The following is a 19,438-nucleotide window of genomic DNA, read 5'->3' on the forward strand; positions in this document are numbered from 1 at the left end:
GGTTTGTATCCCAAAGAGATCATAGATAAACAGACTTGTATGAAAATATTTATAGCTGCGCTTTTTGTGGTGGCAACAAATTGGAAAAGGAGGGTATGTCCTTCAATTGGGGAATGGCTGAACAAACTGTGATATATGCGGGTGATGGAATACTATTGTGCTAAAAGGAATAATAAACTGGAGGAGTTCCAGGCGAACTGGAGAGACCTCCGGGAACTGATGCAGAGCGAAAGGAGCAGAGCCAGAAGAACTCTGTACACAGAGACTGATATACTGTGGTAAAATTGAATGTAATGGACCTCTGTACCAGCAGCAATGCAATGACCCAGGAAAATTCTGAGGGATTTATGGTAAAGACGCTACCCACATTCAGAGGAAGGACTGCAGGAGAGGAAACATATAAGAAAAACAACTGCTTGAACACATGGGTCGGGGTGGACATGATTGAAGGTGTGGACTCGAAACTACCACACCAATGCAACTACCAACAATTTAGAAATAGGTCTTGATCAAGGACACATGACAAAACTAGTGGAAATGTGCATCGGCCATGGGTGGGGGGAGTGCGGGGGGTGAAGGGGAAAGGAGGAGCATGAATCATGTAACCATGTTAAAAATGAATATTAATAAATGTTTGAAAAAAAATCAATAGTAAAAAAAAACAATATAGTATTGGCTAAGAGATAGAAGGGTGGAACAATGGAATAGATTAGGGGTAAATGACTTCAGCAATCTAGTGTTTGATAAACCCAAAGATCCTAGCTTTTGGAATAAGAACTCACTGTTTGACAAAAATTGCTGGGAAAATTAGAAAACAATATGGCAAAAATTAGGTAAAGATCAATATCTCAAATCCTATACCATGATTTTGACATAAAGAGTGATATTATAAGTAAATTAGGGGAACATAGAATAATTTACCTGTCAGATCTATGGAGAAGGGAACAATTTTTGACCAAAGAGATCAAGAACATTATAAGATATAAAAATGAATAATTTTGATTATATTAAATTTAAAAGGTTTTATAGAAACAAAACCAAATGCAACCAAGATTGGAAGGGAAACAACAAACTGGAGTGGGAGAGGATTTTATAATAAATTTCTTTGATAAAAGTCTCATTTCTCAAATATATAAAGAACTAAGTCACACTTATAGGAATTCAAGTCATTCCCCAATTGATAAATGGTCAAAGGACAAAAATAGGGCAGTTTTCAGATGAAGAAATCAAAGCTATCAATAACCAAATGAAAAAATGTTTTAAATCCCTCTTGATTAGAAAAATGCAAGTTAAAACAACTCTGAGGTACCACCTCACACCTATCAGATTAACCAATATGACAGTAAAGGAAAATGATCAATGTTGGAGGGAATATAGCAAAACTGGGACACTAATGCATTGCTGGTGGAATTGTAAAGTGATCCAATCATTCTGGAAGGCAATTTGTAACTATTTCAAAAGGGTTTTAAAGAATGCATACGTTTTGATCCAGCAATACCACTACTACATTTGTATCCCAAAGAATTTTTTAAAAATGGGAAAGGACCTTTTGTACAAAAATATTTATAGCTGCTCTTTTTCTGGTGGCAAAATTAGAAACTAAATTTCCTACCCCTTACCATTCTTCTGCCTTGTAACTCATGCTTAGTATTGATTCTAAGATGGAAGATAAGGATTTTAAAAAAGAAGAACTGAAAACTATCAACAGCCATTTGAAAAGATGCTCCAAATCACGAATAATAACAGTGCAAACTAAAACAACCTTCAAGTTTCACCTCATACATAGCCAATTGGCAAAACTGACAAGAGATGAGAATAGTCAGCACTGGAGGAGTCATGGGCAGATGGACAGACATGCTAGTGCAATGTTGGTAGAATCATGAATTGGTACAACCATTTTGCCAACTAATTTGGAGTTATACAAATAAAGTGGCTAAAATGTCAATTTTAACCATTCCTCTTCTGGTTTCAACAACCCAAGGAGGTTACTAACAAAAGGAACGTTTTCAAATATGCCAAAATATATATTTAAAACAGCACTCTTTGTGATAGAAAGGAATTGGAAACAAAATATTGATTGGGGAACGGCTAAATAAATTGTGGCCTAAGAATACAGTGAAATGTGCTGCAAACAAGCTTCCTTTTTTAAAAATGATATTCAAGTCTCTTGTTAACCATTTCTGTAAAAATCTTAATGTGTTTTCTTTTAGGTACTCAACAGTGGATAATTGTTTTCACATTATTTAAAGCACAGCATGACTATCTAGTTGTATAAAAGGGTTTTTAAAAAAAGGGACAATATTGTTTTTCTTTGATTTTATAATTCCAAGAGTGATTGAAAATAACTCATCCCAATTTAAAACTTTTCTTTAGCTCTCAGAGAATCACTTGTGAATAGAAATGCTATTCATAATATGACCATCATAAATGTCCCAATTTGTTTTACTTCCAGCAATGATGATATTAAATACACAGTGCTACTAAATACAAAGTTGACTCAGAGGTTTTAAATGGTGCTTTCCTTCTCGATTTGTTTACATTCATGAATAGTTATTATCTGTTAAAAAGTAAAAGTACACATATTGCTGTTGGTAAAAGTTATAAGAAACTTGTTTCCTTAACGAAGGCAATGTTCTAGAATTCATTGTTAGATGCATGATTTGTACTCCATGTACCACACTCAACAACTGCAAAAGTTTTGTTCTGTACAAAAAATATAGTGTAAGAAGGCATCATTTACTTAAATGTTTAGGTTACTTCATTTTTCCTAGTTAACTTTAAAGGACAAAGAGAATCTCTACAGTTGGCTTTCTTTATTGTCCTAGGCCTCAGTAGATGTCTTATTGCCTTGGGATCTTCTTTGCAACACAGGAGACTTAACATATCCCAAATAAATAACTTAGGCCACAGATAAAATTTTCTTGCATTAACTATATATACCCTTTAAAAAAGTAATATTATAAAGTGCCCTTGTTGTGCCCCCCTGTGTACTATGCCCTAGGCAACTGCCTACCTTGCCTAACCTCCTGCTCACTGAGACAAAGTACCTGTGCGACTGGACAGTGGTGATGAAGAAGGTGAATACCACTGAAATAAGCAGCCCAATGTCCAGTCCCAAGCAGAGCACCGACAGAAAGGTCACTATCCAAATCACCTAGGAGGAAAGGAAGACCATGAGGAAACATGACAGAGATATCACCCACAACACCTTCCACTTTATCTTATTCTCTTTATATTGCCGTGGGCCAGAGAGGTGAACTTCTCTGCCCAAGGTTACATGCTAATAAGTGACAGGACTAGAATCTGGTCCCTGGACTCCCCATCCAACGATCCCTCCACTATGCCAAGTCATCTACGCAGGCCAGGAGTCCTTGAAGTCCAGAAGGCCTGGGCTCACATACTAACAAAAGTGTGGCTGAGGAAATGCTTCTAAGTGCCTCCAGGTTCTCCATAAAATAATACACTGGAGTTGCTCTTCGGCATTATTAGAGAAGTTTTCATCTAGGGCAGTGATGGACAAACTTTTTAAAGAGGGGACCAAAGGAAAGGAAATGCTCCTCTGTCAGTCTGTTTCTAAGGCAACTCTTTCAAAGTTTCATTGTATTATATCCTACTCATTGTATTTGTCAAATTAGGAATACTGTTGAGTGGCCATATAGAACATTCAGGGGGCCACATCTGGCCTGTAGGTCATAGTTTGACCATCACTGGCCTAGGAGAAGGAAGGAATAAAAATGGGAACAAGAATATCCAAAGTATAGTTTTAGTTCTTAAAGTAGTTAATTCTTTCTCTAGATTTTTAATAAATTTGGAATAACAATCCCTACTCTGTGGTCGGATAGAACATTTCAGGGGGCCGCATCTGGTCCGTGGGCCATAGTTTTCCCATTACTGATCTAGGGAGTTTCCAACAACAGTGAAATCACAGGTACAGGCCAAAAAAATTTGAAACTTCGATGTGTCACAGCTCTTGCGCACTCAGTGTGGTCATGTTTTACTCCTTTATTTCTCTTATTTTCTCTTCTCTCTTTCTTTGTTTCATGGAAGGAGGAACAATAAATTTCTAGTCAAAAGACCTTGGCTAAATCCCTACTCTACCCCTAGCTTGTTGTGGAAATTTGGTCAAATTACTTAACCCTTCTGAACTTAGTTTTCTTATCTGAAAATGGAAGGAGCTAGATTAGGAGACCTCTAAAAACCTTTCTAATTTTAAGATCCAATGAGTTTATATTCTCTTTGGATAATTTATAAAGCACTTCAAGGTATGCAAAGAACTTTCCTCAGGCCTATCCTGTGAGGTAAATAGCACAGGTAGGATTGTTAGGATTTAAAGCTGGAAGAAATCATCTAATTCAATATTAGTTGACAAATGAGAAACTGAGGCCCACAGGAATCAAGGACCTCATAGACTCCGATCCAACATCAGTAATCACTGGCACTGTAGCCTGAGTTCAATGAGGAATGAAGTGAGAGCAGAGTGTACCAGGTACATGATCTGTTAGTCAGTGTACTCCTGTCCTAATTCTTGCAACCATATTCTTTTAGATGCATGATTTACCTCCCTTGAAATGTTATTGCACTGATTAATTTTGAGTATTTGTACATGTCATATGTATCATGCCCTTCATGTTGGATTTGAACCCAGCTGTCCTAATTTTAAACATAATTATTTTGCTATATTTATAACAAGCAAGAATATACAAAGCAGTTTTGAGAGGTCTTGCCCCTTCCCTTTCTCTCATCATTGAACCATTGTACTTTTTTAAACAATTTCATGATCTTCTTTAAAATTAGGGCTTGGATCTTTTGTCCACTCTCTTTTCCTTATTTTCATATTCTAAAATACCTTTTATCTGCTCTGACCTTTCTAAGCCAATATTTGAACACTTACAAAGTCATGCTGGTTCTGTTTCCACAGATCAGGAAGGTCCATGATAGTTGCAAGGAAGGGCAAGACATTGCTTAAAACAATACCGGCTAGTACAGCCTGTTGGGAAGAAAGGAAATTCTGCTCAGTTTCCTCCTCCTTCAGTGGTGAAACTCTACACTCTCCAAAAGGGAACTTCCAAGAGGAGAATGAAAATACCACTCAGATATATTTCATGTTAATATAAGATCAAAACTTCAGAGTATACTTTAATTGAGCATTCGGATAGTCATTGTATTTCTCAACTCTAGGCTATCCACATTATTTAGAGATAACTTCGCCCCTTGGGAGAGGTGACAATTTTTAGAGAAAGTCCATTAGCAGAAAACTGTAGTTTCAATTCCTCTTTTATTTAAATTAAATGATCACAAAAACAACATTAATATCTAAGAAAAGAACTAAAGCTTCTTTAGGCTAATATTTTCTTGTCTTCATGATATTGCTAGGTAGGTTTAACATTTCTTTTCTTTTGCTCAGTTTCATCTCTCCTACATACTTTGCCTGGCAATAGGAGTCAACTTTATTACCATCAATGGCTATAGTCAAGTTTTCCCAGAATCCTCGGGTGATCTGGTATGTTGGATAGGAAAGAAGCATTATTAAAAAATGGAATACATGGGCAGCTGGGTAGCTCAGTGGATTGAGAGCCGGGTCTAGAGACGGGAGGTCCTAGGTTCAAATCCGGCCTCAGACACTTCCCAGCTGTGTGACCCTGGGCAAGTCACTTGACCCCCATATTGCCTACCCTTACCACTCTTCCACCTATAAGTCAATACACAGAAGTTAAGGGTTATAAAAAAAAATGGAACACATGAACACACACACACACACACACACACACACACACACAAACACAGCAACAAAGAATAGGCAATCAGAAATTATCTCATGTTCTTTCTAGTAGAAATCTCCAAGCTACTCAAAATTTGCAAAAAGAAAGAAGATTAAAATAAGATAGGGGATTCTTGAGAAAATTTGGCTTGGAGAGGAGATAGGAGAGAACAGGGAGTTTCACTGATCCACTTAATAACAGATCGTGTTCCTGGTTATGGTCTTCTACCAGGGCACCTTGGCACAGTGCCTGGCCCATAGCAAATGCTTGCTAACTACCTATACAAGATAAACTTGGCCTTTCAAGAGGTTACTGAATTTAATATAGTGGAAATCCCAATGTAACTTGTTTAATTCCATTAATTTAGATATGTCGAAGGACAAATAATGTCCCCTAAATCAAAACATAATGACTAGATATAGTGAAAGTTTGATGTAGCATGGTGAGTCTATAAAATGGGTGATGTTATATGTTTAACGTCAACATTAGCAAAGATTTTTTTTTTCAGCAATGTACCACAGTGAATTCCTTAAGTGTTTCTTTGAGGTCCTGCTTCTTACAACCATAGAGTACTATTACTATTAAAAATGAATTATTAACATGTCCCATGTTGCATAAGCAAACAAAAGGTGTGTCACCAAAGAGAGTGACAGAAGTGAATTGTGAAGATGACTTAGGGGGTTGAGAAATAAAGAGTGGTAAGATGAGTTCAATTTCACCTTCCTCACATTAATCTAAAATAGTCTCAAATAGACCTTTTGGTTACAAAAGGTCAGAGGTTGCAAAGAAAGCTTCCTGACCCATTGCAATGTGCATTTCACCATCTGGAACTGGCTGGTTCAGCTTTGTTCAGTTATAATCTGAAGAAGTACTGTTAACATTCACTACCATTTTGGGAAATGCCATTAATGTGCAGACAAGCTATTGTGGGAAAAATAGCTATAAAGGAAGTAAATTAAGGTATTCCTATGAGAATTAACCTATGTTTTCAACTGTATTGGGAACAGAGGAAAATCAAGGAAGGGTATGATATCTACTTGTGGTAGAGTAGAACAATAATAGGTAAAAAAGATATGGTAGAAACATTCGTCGCTTATTTTGCTTCAGTTTTCTCTGTCAAGGACAATGACCTTGGGAAGGACAGAATGAAAATAATAATGAATCAAAACCAAACATAAGTGAAGCAGTTGGCTCTCATTGAGTTCAAATCACCTTGTCCGGATATGTTACATCCCAGGGTTCTGAGAGAACTCAACAATCAAAGAGTCACTATTGATAATCTTTTGAGTAATTGTGGCAAGTAAGAGACATGCCATAAGACTGGAAGTAGGCAAATATTGTTCCAGTTTTCATAAAGGGAAAAAAATTAGATAATTTAAATGGATACCTTTTGACTGGTATCAATCCCTAGTACAATTCTAGAGCTGAATAATAATAACTATATATGATATATTATATGTTTAATAGTATAATAATCATCAATCCTAAGTAAAACTATAGATGATTCATAAGCATTTAGAAAAATGTTGACATGGGTTCATTAAAACCAAGACATTGTTCATTAAGAACAAGAGATTATTGTACAGGTATAAGTTAAATTATTCAACATCTGAGCTCCCCTGAACCTGAAATTCTATGATTCTATGAAGTTATAACAGAAAAAACTCATTTCCTTTCTTGATAGGGTTCATATAGGTTTTAAAGTGCTGGAGGGGAAAGGGGACTCAAAAACCATCTATTCCAATCTCCTTATTTTCTGAATGAGGAAACGGAGGCAGAGGCAGGCTAAGTGACTTGTCTATGGTCACACAAGGAGAAAAGCATTAGAGACAGGATTTAAATTAATTCCAATTCAAGACACAGGGCTCTTTTTACTATGGCACATCAAGAAATTTTTTTTAGGAGGCATATTAAAAGTGGCTTTCAATAACACATTTGGCAGAAATCTGTTATGTGATCCTTCTAGGAAAGATGGAGAGATGAGGCCTGGATGTAGTTCAGCTACATAGATATGAAACAGTTGTGTTCATTAACAATGTTGATTAATGAATTGATGTCAATTAATTAAAAGTCAGTTGGTCTCTAAAGGAGGTTCACAGGATTATTTAGATTTTTATTAATTAGACAAAAGCTTAGATAGCCCACTAATCAAATCTGCAGATGACACCAATCTTAATCTTGATCTCAAACTGATAAATGCCAAATCCTACACTTGAGTTAAAAACCTACTTTATATCTCTAAAATAGGGGAGGGCATGACTAGAAAACAGTTTATGTGAAAAAGTCCCAGTCCAACTATCAATAATATGGAATTAGGAAAACCCATTGGAATTGTGTGTCGGCTAAAGGGGGTTAGGGAGGTTTGGGGGAGAGGGAAAGAACATGAAATATGTAACTAGGAGAAAATAGTCAAAATAAAAATTAAAAAGAAATAAAGAAAAGAAAAGAAAAAAAGAAAAAGCCCAGGAGTTTGATTAAATTCTAAGTTCAATAGTATAATATGACCATCAAAAAACTAGTGCAATACTAAGCTGAAAAAATAAAAGTAGAGTATCCAGAGTTAAAGAGGTAATGATCCTGTTATAGTCCATCCTCATTAGACCATTGGTATTGCATCTGATTCTAGATCAGTGATGGCGATACTTTTAGAGTCAGAGTGTGGGGCCCCACTCCTACTCCACCCCTCCAGACTGAGTGCCATGCCCTGCCCCCCTACCGTGCCCCCTGGCCCCACCCCCCTTACCCCAGATAGGGAAGGGAGGAAGCACTCCCATTGGGCTGCTGGGTGGAGGGGTGGGTGATGAGAGATGTATGTGGAGAGGGAGAAGAGAGTGGCCTTTAGTGCTCTGCTCCCCTCCTGCTATGTGCCACACTTTGAGCTATGCTCCCCTCAACCTAGCTCCTCTCCAACCCCACCACAGGACATCACCTTCACCACAGACTTAACAGGCTGCCCTCTGTGCTGCCCCCCTATGCATCATATGACCCCCCACCTCCCAGAACCTTACCCCAGACAGGAGAGGGAAGAAGCAACTCCATTGGCTGATGGGAAGAAGGGCAGGGGAAGTGAGGAATGTCCTCAGGCTCATAGAGATGGGGAGGGGAGCAGCTCCTGCCCGAGTTCCTCTGGCTTTCTAGTAGTCAACTCTGGCAGGAGACTGCAGGTGTGCCCACAGAGAGGGTTCTGTGTGCCCTCTTTGGCACATGTGCCATAGGTTTGCCATCATAGTTCTAGGTACTACACTGTACAAGTCACAGTGACAAACGAGAATATGCAGAGGTGAGAGAGCAGGACAGTGACAATACTCCAGGATCAGTTCAAAGAACTAGGAGGTGGGAACTGGTTTAGCCTAGAGAAGAAAGACCTGGTGGGGAGGGAAAAGAAGAAGAGGGATGGCCATGATAGCTAGGTTTGAATAAATGAAGGGCATTCTGTAGGAAAGGGATTAGGTTTGGTCTAGTTGGACTTATAGTATAGATTCAATAAGCAGAAATTAAAAAGAAGATAAGATTAAATTTCCTTACAATTAGAGCAATTTGAAATTGCTTCAGATTTCTCAGTACTGAAGGTTAGATGACTACTTGTTAGAAATATTCTAAACAGAATTCATACTCTGGGTAGAAGTTAGCCTTGACTAGCCTTAAAATTCCTTCCAACTATGAGATTCAATGACTCTCAGACACTATTATATGGAACATATTTCTTTGTAGTCAGCAATTACGCCACTATGCATCCCTGGAAGGCCAGCGAAGATGACAGGCCCCAAAGTGAGGTAAGAAATTGTGTGTCCAAATCTTGGGACATTAGTGATAGACATAAAATTAGAATTAAGTTTCCATTTCCTATCTCTGACTTGTGCTCTATAGTCCAGGACAATGTGCTGATTTATAGTCCATTGTCAGATATGTCTACATGGCAGCATAAGGACTTCTGAAGACATTTTATGGACTCATAGCTAATATTTAAACATATGTTGGTACTAAGAGAGTTCCTAGGTACCCACCCTTGACTGCATAGCTGAAACTATATACAATGCCCAGAGTAGATCATAATCAGCCCAGGGGGCTGCCCAGCTATATTCTTACCTTGATGGAAATTTCTGAAGCATAGGTACTTTTAACCTATAGTTTTCTATTATATATCTTTATAACTACTTTACTATAAAAAGGCTAAATATCTTTAACTAGAGAGAGACTCGGTTTTCTGGCTCTCATCTCTCTAATAAAAAAAATTCCTAGTATGATATTCCAACTGCTCTTTATTCTGTGGCACAATCCTGTGAAATTTTCTCAATTGTACCTGAGGTTCTGTCATTCAGATAATATTTATGTATCTCCTTCCCTGATTAGAATGTATGCTCTTTGAAGGCAGGAGCTCTAGTCTTTCTGTTTGTATTTGTATCCCCGGAGCTTAGTATAGTGTCTGACACTTAGCAATTGCTTAATAAATGCTTTTTGACAGCATCACCAACAATGTTATGCCTGCACCAATCAGGGCTGCAAACTGAACAGAAAAAGTAGATTGAAAAGATAAGTGACTAGGAAGTACCCAGCCTCTAAGCACATTCCCCCTCAGTTTTTCCTGGGGTGACTGTAAAAGCACATCAGTTTTTCTTAAGAATTTGTTTGTGACCCTGCATTACAGACCAGATATGAATTCATGCTACCAGTTATCTGTGGTACCTAGAGCAAAGGCCAGGCACAGAATGGGAGCCCTATGGATACTTGTTTTGTGAATAATTAATATTTTTTCACAAATCTCATTTTCCAAATCCATTAATCTTTATGGCCTCAAACAGCCATTTGTTATTATCTACATCTGCCCATGTTCCCTCCCAATTTTATTTTCACTATTCCCTATTTTAGAAAAATCCAAATAAACTCCTTACTGGCAGCTCCAATTTTCCAACCTTCTCATCAGCCATGTATTGTATAGGATGGGAGCTTGGTTGTGATTCTATAACTGGTTATTCAAAACACCTGCAGTGCAATCTGATAAAAAGATAAGTCTAAAGCTAGTGTTCTAATAGACTATGGGGGCCCAATTATTACAACTACATAAATATAATGTATTATTTTATTTGTAGTACATATTACCATATATAAAATATGCCATAATTTTATAAAGATAAAATTGAAAGAGTGAAGGGTGTTACAAATAGTCATCTAGTAACAAATCTCTTGAATTGTCATTTCTAGCTCATATCCAAAATCTTTTCTTCTTCCCTCCAAAGCTGTGACAATACATGCCTTTTGCTAAAAGGCATTGCCTTCTTGGTCTGTCTTCCATTCCACCAGAATTTTTCCTTTTCACTTATAATTAATATGTAGGCAAGGATTTGCATTTTTTCATGTGTAGGGAAGAAGCCCCCCTTTGTAGTCCCCATTGATCAATTTTTCCTCAATTTAAAACAGGTGAGAAGTGATGGATTTTGAGAATTACTTTCTTCTATTTTAATATGGAGATACCTTCTTTCATGCACAAAGATCTTATGTGTTGCTGGTACACAGGAATCCACCTACCCCACTCTTACCACCAGACACACTGTCTGCTTAACTTCCTACCTGAGAAACTCTTACAAAAGTTAATTCCTTATCTTATTGAGGAAGCAGGGCCAGAATCTGTGCCAAGACACACCCTAAAATGCATTTTCCCAGACAAATTATAAGTAGTGCCGTAGTATAATTGAAATAGTATCATTAATATCATCCTTTGTGTCTGTTACAGTTTAAATGTCCTTTTGAGAAGCAGGCTGGGAGTCATCATTTATAGTATTAGTTCTGTGGTAAAATTCTTTTGGGGATGCAAACAAACAACCAACAAAGTTGGTGAGCATAGTATTCTCATAAATTGAAGATTAATTGGAATTTGAATTTTCCTATGAAGCCTTCCCTAGCCAAATGGAATATTGACATATCAGATTTAGATCCTCAATGATAGCCCCAATATGTACCCTTCACAAATGTATCTAAGTAATATCAATAATTTATATACTACTGGGAAAATTCTATTATAATTAAATTCAAAGAATACACATTTATTATTAGAAGTTATTCTTTTTGGGTCGTGCAGATAAATATCTCTAAGGAATACCCAGTGCAAAAATTCTCTTGAGACATGACCAGCAACTCTTCTGTTAACCTAATTTTTTTTTAAACCCTTAACTTCTGTGTATTGGCTCCTAGGTGGAAGAGTGGTAAGGGTGGGCAATGGGGGTCAAGTGACTTACCCAAAGTCACACAGCTGGGAAGTGTCTGAGGCCAGATTTGAACCCAGGACCTCCCATCTCTAAGGCCTGGCTCTCAATCCACTGAGCTACCCAGCTGCCCCTTTTTTTTCTTTTTAAGAAAAAAAATTTTAAATATTAATTTTTTATTTCGAGTTCAAAATTCTTTCCCTCTCTCCTGCCCTTCCCTCACCCATTGAGAAGGCAGCAACATGATACCCCTTATATAAAGTAAGTCAAGTAAAACATATTAGTTATGTTGTGACATTAGTCGTGCTGTAACGGAGTTGCCTGATGCACTGAAAGGTTAAGAGATTTCAGATTTGCAAAGCTATTATATGTCAAATGCAAGACTTAAAACCAGGACTTCACAATTCCAGAGACTGATGATTATATTATCCCTCTCAAAATTATTATTATTACAAGGGAATTCACTACATTAAGTATTGTGTGGAAAAAAGCTGACCATTGCTTTTACTTGGAAATTTTTCTATTACATACTTTTATTGTATATAAAGGCAAGCAATGTACCAAGATTTGACTATGATATTACACATGCTGCCTAGTATTGTTTTCCCTTGGACTATCTTTTACATGGCAACACTATTTCCTCCTTCTCCAGCTAACTTGATCCTGACAGTCACATAACAACAACAAAAACTACTTACTTACCTGTTGTCTCCCACCTGATTTCTCTTGGATGACTGTTCTGGCAATATCAGAAGTAAACACAAAACATTTGAAAAATGAGCTGATAAGGTTGCACAAGCCAATGGCTACCAACTCCTGTAAAGCAATAGTAAAGATTTTAGTCTCTTTTGTCTCTAAATCCAGCTCTTAATATATAATAAATATAAGGCCTACTTCTTAGCTCTTAGGTGCCAAGCTAAAGTTGATTATATTATTGCGGGTAATGGAATTAAATATTCTTCGGGGGAGGAGGGAAGAAGAATGGCAAACTTGATGTTCTCAGTTAAGTCTGATCTTCTTCATTTTGCATATATTTGAGTGGAGAGAAATTTTCTAAGGTTGTTAAATGGAGCTGTTGCTCTTTTCCTTTCTTGCACAACAATACTAGAAATAGGGGGGGGGGGGGCGGTTACTATTCTTCCACTCCCATGCCCTCATCTAAAAAATCAGCCTGGAGGAAAATATCCTCCACTTGGACTCCAGGGAAAAACTGAAATTAAGGTTAGTTTCCAGGATGTTTTCCTGGAAGGACAGTAGAATCATTGTAGTAGCATGGTTTCACATATAATACTCTTAAGGTATTTTATTTCCTGCTCCTCATTTGAAAGGGTATAGCTACCTTCTAAAGACTGAGGGGAAAGAAGAAATGAAGGCAAATGGAAAATGGAGCTCTATTTTATACTCTATATCCTTTGGCTTAAATAGAAATAATGCCCAAATAACTTCATGGTAAATAGTTCTTTGCCATTCAAAGATGCTTTGATGTTATTTTCTCTTAAATGCTAATGGACAATTCATATCGATTCCATAGAGAGCAGAAACAAATGTCCCCTGAAAGGGAAATTTAGAGATCCAGCAGTGAAATATTGGCTACATAGAACCTCTGAAATAGAACAGTCAGGTCTTCTGAATGGCAAGATCAGAAAAGAGACCAAGGATTTATGAGTTAAGTATTGGTAGAGATGGGTCTGTGCTCTCACCTGATTAGGATTGATATTGTAATTATGCAAGGAAGCAAGCTTCTTGCCTGTAAAGAGGAGCAGAACATAGCTCACAATGGACAGGGAGAGTGCATGGCACACAACATAATGCAAAAGTCCCAACTCTACTGGTTCAGGATATAGGAAACTGCAAAAGAAAAGAATTAGAAAATAAGCAATTTGAGTTCCAAACAAAGTTTCATCACTGAATAATAGATGGCCCTGGAGACAAGACAACTTCCCCATTTCTGAGATTCCCTATCCATAACTTTAGGCCACCAAACACCAGTGTCAGGGACTGAGGTCTCGGGGTCTGAAAAGGCAAAGGTCTGTTGACCCCTGATGTCAGGTGAGGTCCAGGGTCTGAAAAGGCAAAGGTCTGAGTTCCCTCAGTTTCCACATCTCCCACCAACAAAATAGCTGATTCCCTCAGTTTCCACATTTCTTTACGAGTTGCTGATTTGAGGCAATAATCCTTTCCCAGGCTTCTTTTCCCAGGCCTTTTTTCCTAGACAGAAAAACATGTTTTATCAGCACCTGCTTGTCTCCTTTCTCAGTTCCTGTTATGTCCTTGGTTACCCCCATCTTCAGTTCCTTGCTCAAGGCTAACCCTTGTTATGGGAAAGTGCTTGAATCTTCATGAGAAAGTTTCTTTGTGGTTTCTGCCTTTATAAGCCTGTGTATAGTCAGCAGCAATCGAGGCCCTTTTTGGACCCCTACCTTTGACTTGACTCTTTTTTTTTCCCAAACCCTTACCTGAAGTACTCTTGGGCCCATTCAGCCCCCACTTCAGGGCATTTTCACACTAGTATTAAATGCTAAAAGGAAAAATGTTTTAAGGACCTAATATATGCTGTTCAGATGAAATAATTTTGAAAACAAAGAAAAAAACTATTTTAGTTACATCACCAAGTTAAGAATTAGGCCCCACAACTGTTGTGGAAGACTTGGAAAGCAGAATAAGCAAATGTCCATCTCTACATCCCTCCTTTATGTTCATCATTGGCAAGCAGAAAAACCCTCTCTGAGCAACCTAATGATTTGCATGATCTAGGACAGTGATGGGCAAACTTTTTAAAGAGGGGACCAAAGGAAAGGAAATGCTCATCTGTCAAGTCTGTTTCTAAGGCAACTCTTTCCAAGTTTTATTGTATTATATCCTACTCATTGTATTCGTCAAATTAGGAATACTGTCGAGTGGCCATATAGAACATTTCAGGGGGCCACATCTGGCCTGTGGGTCATAGTTTGACCATCACTGGTCTAGGAGAAGAAAGGAATAAAAATGGGAACAAGAATATCCAAAGTATAGTTTTAGCTCTTAAAGTAGTTAATTCTTTCTCTAAATTTTTAATAAATTTGGAATAACAATCCCTGCTTTACAAGATTTTTTGATGCTTAAATGAGATAGTTATGTGTAAAATAAGGTACCACAAACATAGAGAGTGCTATAATTTTCTCTAGGATATAATTATTAAGTTTATTTGATTTTTTTCAATTAATAAGCACTTAATTTGTCACCCTCTGACATTCTCTCTACACTCCCCTTTTCCCACTGGAAAAAAAAGAAAATAAAAACTCTTCTAACAAATAAACATAGTGAGGCAAAATAAATTCCTATATTAGCCAAGTCCTGTCATTTTCAATGAAGGATGTTTTATAAATTCACAGCTGATCTTAATAATAATTACCATCAAGTTGCAAAAGCTAGATAGGGACGGTCTCTAGAGGCATTTTTGAGCATCAAATAGATACACTGTGCCTCAAGAATCAATGGTAGTTTCATATGTGGTGACATGGGCATTGTGCAAAGATAGCAGGGACCCTGTACCCCTTAACTCAGGTAGGCTGTAAACAGGGAAATTCCCTTCCTCCTTCTTGTCCTGGTGACTCCCAAGCCAAAGACTATTATCCTTGGATAGTCCTTTAGGTTGAGATAGACAAAGAGATACACCTCCAGGCCACACCTTGATAGCCTAAGCTCTGAGGGTCTCAGGCAGACCCCTCACCCCACCGAATACCTGAGTGCCTACAACTCGGGAGTCATGTCCATGCTATGACATAACACTATTGTAAAAAATATAAAACCCCCTGAACTGAGGCATTCAGGGAGCAGCTCCTATAGTTGTTCCACTCATTCTGCCATGGGTGTCTTGGAGAGCAACCCCCCAGGATTGTTCCACTCATGTGGTCTTGTTGGCCATTAATCCTATCTTACTAATAAATATTTCTTTTTACTAAGCTAAGTTTTGGAGTCCTCTCATTTTTGAGAAAGGTATCCTTCCGGAACCCAGGGATTACCCTCCCCCACAACATGTGAGACCTTCCAAATTAGGCTATTAGATTTTAAATGATTATTTTTAATAAAATGGGATGCTTGGAGTAAGACTTTAAGTCTAATTAGTTAATGTTTTTATTTCACTGCTAAGAGGCAGAAGTAAATCTCTTAAGTGTCTTGAAAATAAATATTCTGTTTCATTAGAAAGAGAAAAATGCCTGGATATTTATGCTGATTTTTCCCTACATCCTCAGCAAGTTCAAGCATATCTAATTTTATAAAGTAGTTGCACTCCTTTGGTGAAAATTTAACACACCAATACAAAACTCCAAGCTAAAAAGGTTTATTGAGAGGTGGTCAGTCTCACAATAAAGCCAGACTCTAATCAAGATCAGAACCAAAGACCTCGAACCTTAGAAGATAGCCCTTTTTTATGCATAGAAATCTGATGATATCCTGTCATAAAAGATAGACTGAATATAGAATTTTTCATATGGACAGATTGTGCAAGTGCTGAATAAGCCAGAAAGTTAAAAAAAAAATCACTTTGGATGGTAGCTTTATATCTATTGTTATTATTCCCCTTTCCAAAACCTTTTCAGTAAAGAGTTAGGATCAATGTTTTTCCCACTGACAACTAGGAGTCAACAGTTAGATGGGTGATATTTATGACTGACATTTGCACCCGAGACACATTCGGACCCAAGAGCAGCCCTCTACCTCCCGTCTTATGATTTTGCAAACAGGGTATGATGGGATTGGTTGAAACTTTTGGGTTACAGGTTTAAGGTCAAAATGCTTGTCAGCAAGATTTGATACTACCCTTAAGCTATTTTTACCGTAGTTAATATTTATAATTCATATGAAGCAAACTATCTATCTATGTTATAATTATAAAGGCTAATACAATTATAATCATAAAAGGGTGTAAGGGGTTTCATACTCACACTCCTAAAACATGGAAAAATCCAATGTTAATGAACTGGACTCTATTTTTATATAGCACCCTTCTGAAGCACTTCCCAGGCAGTATTCATAGGTTGGGCTACCCAAAGGACTACTATCCCAGGTTCAATGTATTCTTAGTTGTTTCATATTTCTAAAATTAAAGTTAAATTAAAGCCCTAACCAGTATATTTACCTTTTCTTTAGTACACCAGAGGACACAATTATCTCAAACCAAAAACATTTACTAAAATGGCATAGTAAGAAATGCAATATCTCCCTCATAAGCCTAAGGTAAAAACATGCCCAGCATCAGTGGAAAGCATTTACGGAGATGCACAAACATAGGGAATAAATATGACCATGGCACATGTGTGCAAAGAGGAGCCAATTATATGTCCAACAAAGCAGTGCTCCTGATCCCGTCTTGCTGTTCCTTGAGTGGCTTAGCCTCTCTGCTTGGTGAATTGTTCCTTTGGTCCTCATGGGCCTATTCCTGGACTTTGTTGAATGGCTTTAATGCTCAGTTGTGACTTCCATCATCTCTTGTTCTGGGTTCAGCATAACTCCTGCCCTTGAGCACTGCTGTACACTTTTGGAAAGAATCAGAACTGAAACCTTAGGACCAGTACGAATTTTGGCTCTGTTGAATCCCAGGTTCAAGCACTGGATTCTCAGCAACTCAACAACTTGACTCAGCTCTGCAGTTAAAAGCAAAAACTCTGCTTTTAACTACAGAGGTATGGGTTCAGAAACACATCTTTTTGGCTTTCCTTCTCAGGTTGCATGCTAAGTACATGTCTCCTATAGCTATATGTTTCTGTAATAAGATGCCATTATTGATGGTGTGGGGGGGGGGGAGGGAAGTTATTTTTCTCTGCCAATCCTCAGCTCAGTTTCCTGGCCCTTTCATAAGCAAATGAGCTACTCAGAGTCTGAAAGGGGGACATTCTTTTTATAAAATGCAAATAGTTCAAAGTTTAGCACGGATTTTTTTGACCTTGATGACTGCAAAAATTATGAACTTGGCAAATAATACAAGAGTGAAAAAGAGGCAAAAGCATTTTCTCCTGTTGCAAACCTTAGATGAACACTTCTAAAAGCAAATCCTAAAGGCTTAGACCTGGAGACAAGCCATAATACTTGGATTTAATCAAATAGCAGCAAGGCAGGAACCAAGTCAAGCATTTGTTAAATGTGAGTGATTCTGCCACCAAATCTTCTAAGATGCTGAACCAAAGAACTCCCTTGAGCAAGTCATATCAACTTTCTAGGAATGAGTTTTCCCATATATTAAATAAAGAAATTAAACTACTTGATATGGATAATTATCTGTAAAAATACAAAATGCTGAATTACAAAACAATTTGAATTTTAAATTTGATTTTAAATAAGTCAATCAAAGAGACGTTGAATATACTACAAATGAAAGGGGGAAAATTTTAGAGGGACTTACAAATGAACTTGTAAAATGCTTAAAGAGCAATTAGCACCTAAGTAATGAAAATTATTTTCAGTAATTGAGAAAAAAAGCATTTTATACAAATCTTTTAAAAATGAGTTAAATGAAATTAGAAATACTAAAAACCAAGGGAGAAATTAATAAAATCGAAAGTAAAAGAACTATTGAATTAATAAATAAGACTAGAAGCTGGTACTTTGAAAAAACAGATAAAATAGACAAAGTACTGGTCAATCTAATAAAAAAAAGGAAAGAAGAAAACCAAATTGATAGTATCAAAGATGAAAAGGGAGACCTCACCTCTAATGAAGGGGAAATTAAGGCAATCATTAAAAACTATTTTGCCCAATTATATGGCAATAAATATAACAATTTAGGAGATATGGATGAATATTTACAAAAATATAAACTGCCTAGATTAACAGCAGAAGAAATAGAATACCTAAATAATCCCATATCAGAAAAAGAAATTGAACAAGCCATCAAAGAACTCCCTAAGAAAAAATCACCAGGGCCTGATGGATTCACAAGTGAATTCTATCAGACATTCAAAGAGCAACTAATCCCAATACTACACAAATTATTTGATATGATAAGCAAAGAAGGAGTCCTACCAAATTCCTTTTATGACACAAATATGGTACTGATTCCAAAGCCAGGGAGACCAAAAACAGAGAAAGAAAACTACAGACCAATCTCCCTAATGAACATAGATGCAAAAATCTTAAATAGAATACTAGCAAAGAGACTCCAGCAAGTAAGAAAATCATTCACCACGATCAGGTGGGATTTATACCAGGAATGCAAGGTTGGTTCAACATTAGGAAAACCATCCACATAATTGACCATATCAACAGTCTAAGAAACAAAAATCACATGATTATCTCAATAGATGCTGAAAAAGCCTTTGACAAAATACAGCATCCATTCCTATTGAAAACACTGAAAAGTATAGGAATAGAAGGACCTTTCCTAAAAATAATAAACAGTATATACCTAAAACCATCAACAAACATCATATGCAATGGGGATAAATTAGAAGCCTTCCCAATAAGATCAGGAGTAAAACAAGGATGCCCATTATCACCTCTATTATT

The 19,438-nt window shown here is 37.1% G+C and overlaps 1 protein-coding gene across 1 annotated transcript in view; it reads right to left on the minus strand.

Annotated features, from left to right (window-relative positions):
* SLC26A8 (solute carrier family 26 member 8) overlaps positions 1 to 19,438 on the minus strand; it is a 150,783-nt gene that overhangs the window by 81,314 nt on the left and 50,031 nt on the right. Inside the window, exons 9-14 of the mRNA XM_044672528.1 lie at positions 13,657 to 13,804; positions 12,659 to 12,772; positions 10,220 to 10,263; positions 8,528 to 8,537; positions 4,892 to 5,011; positions 3,048 to 3,154 (exon numbers count right to left, since the gene is read on the minus strand). Of these exons, the coding sequence (XP_044528463.1) occupies positions 3,048 to 3,154; positions 4,892 to 5,011; positions 8,528 to 8,537; positions 10,220 to 10,263; positions 12,659 to 12,772; positions 13,657 to 13,804 (543 nt within the window). The remainder of the gene's footprint in view (positions 1 to 3,047; positions 3,155 to 4,891; positions 5,012 to 8,527; positions 8,538 to 10,219; positions 10,264 to 12,658; positions 12,773 to 13,656; positions 13,805 to 19,438) is intronic.

The sequence above is a fragment of the Gracilinanus agilis genome, chromosome 4 (assembly GCF_016433145.1).
Source record: "Gracilinanus agilis isolate LMUSP501 chromosome 4, AgileGrace, whole genome shotgun sequence".
In the NCBI taxonomy this organism is placed as follows: Eukaryota; Metazoa; Chordata; class Mammalia; order Didelphimorphia; family Didelphidae; genus Gracilinanus; species Gracilinanus agilis.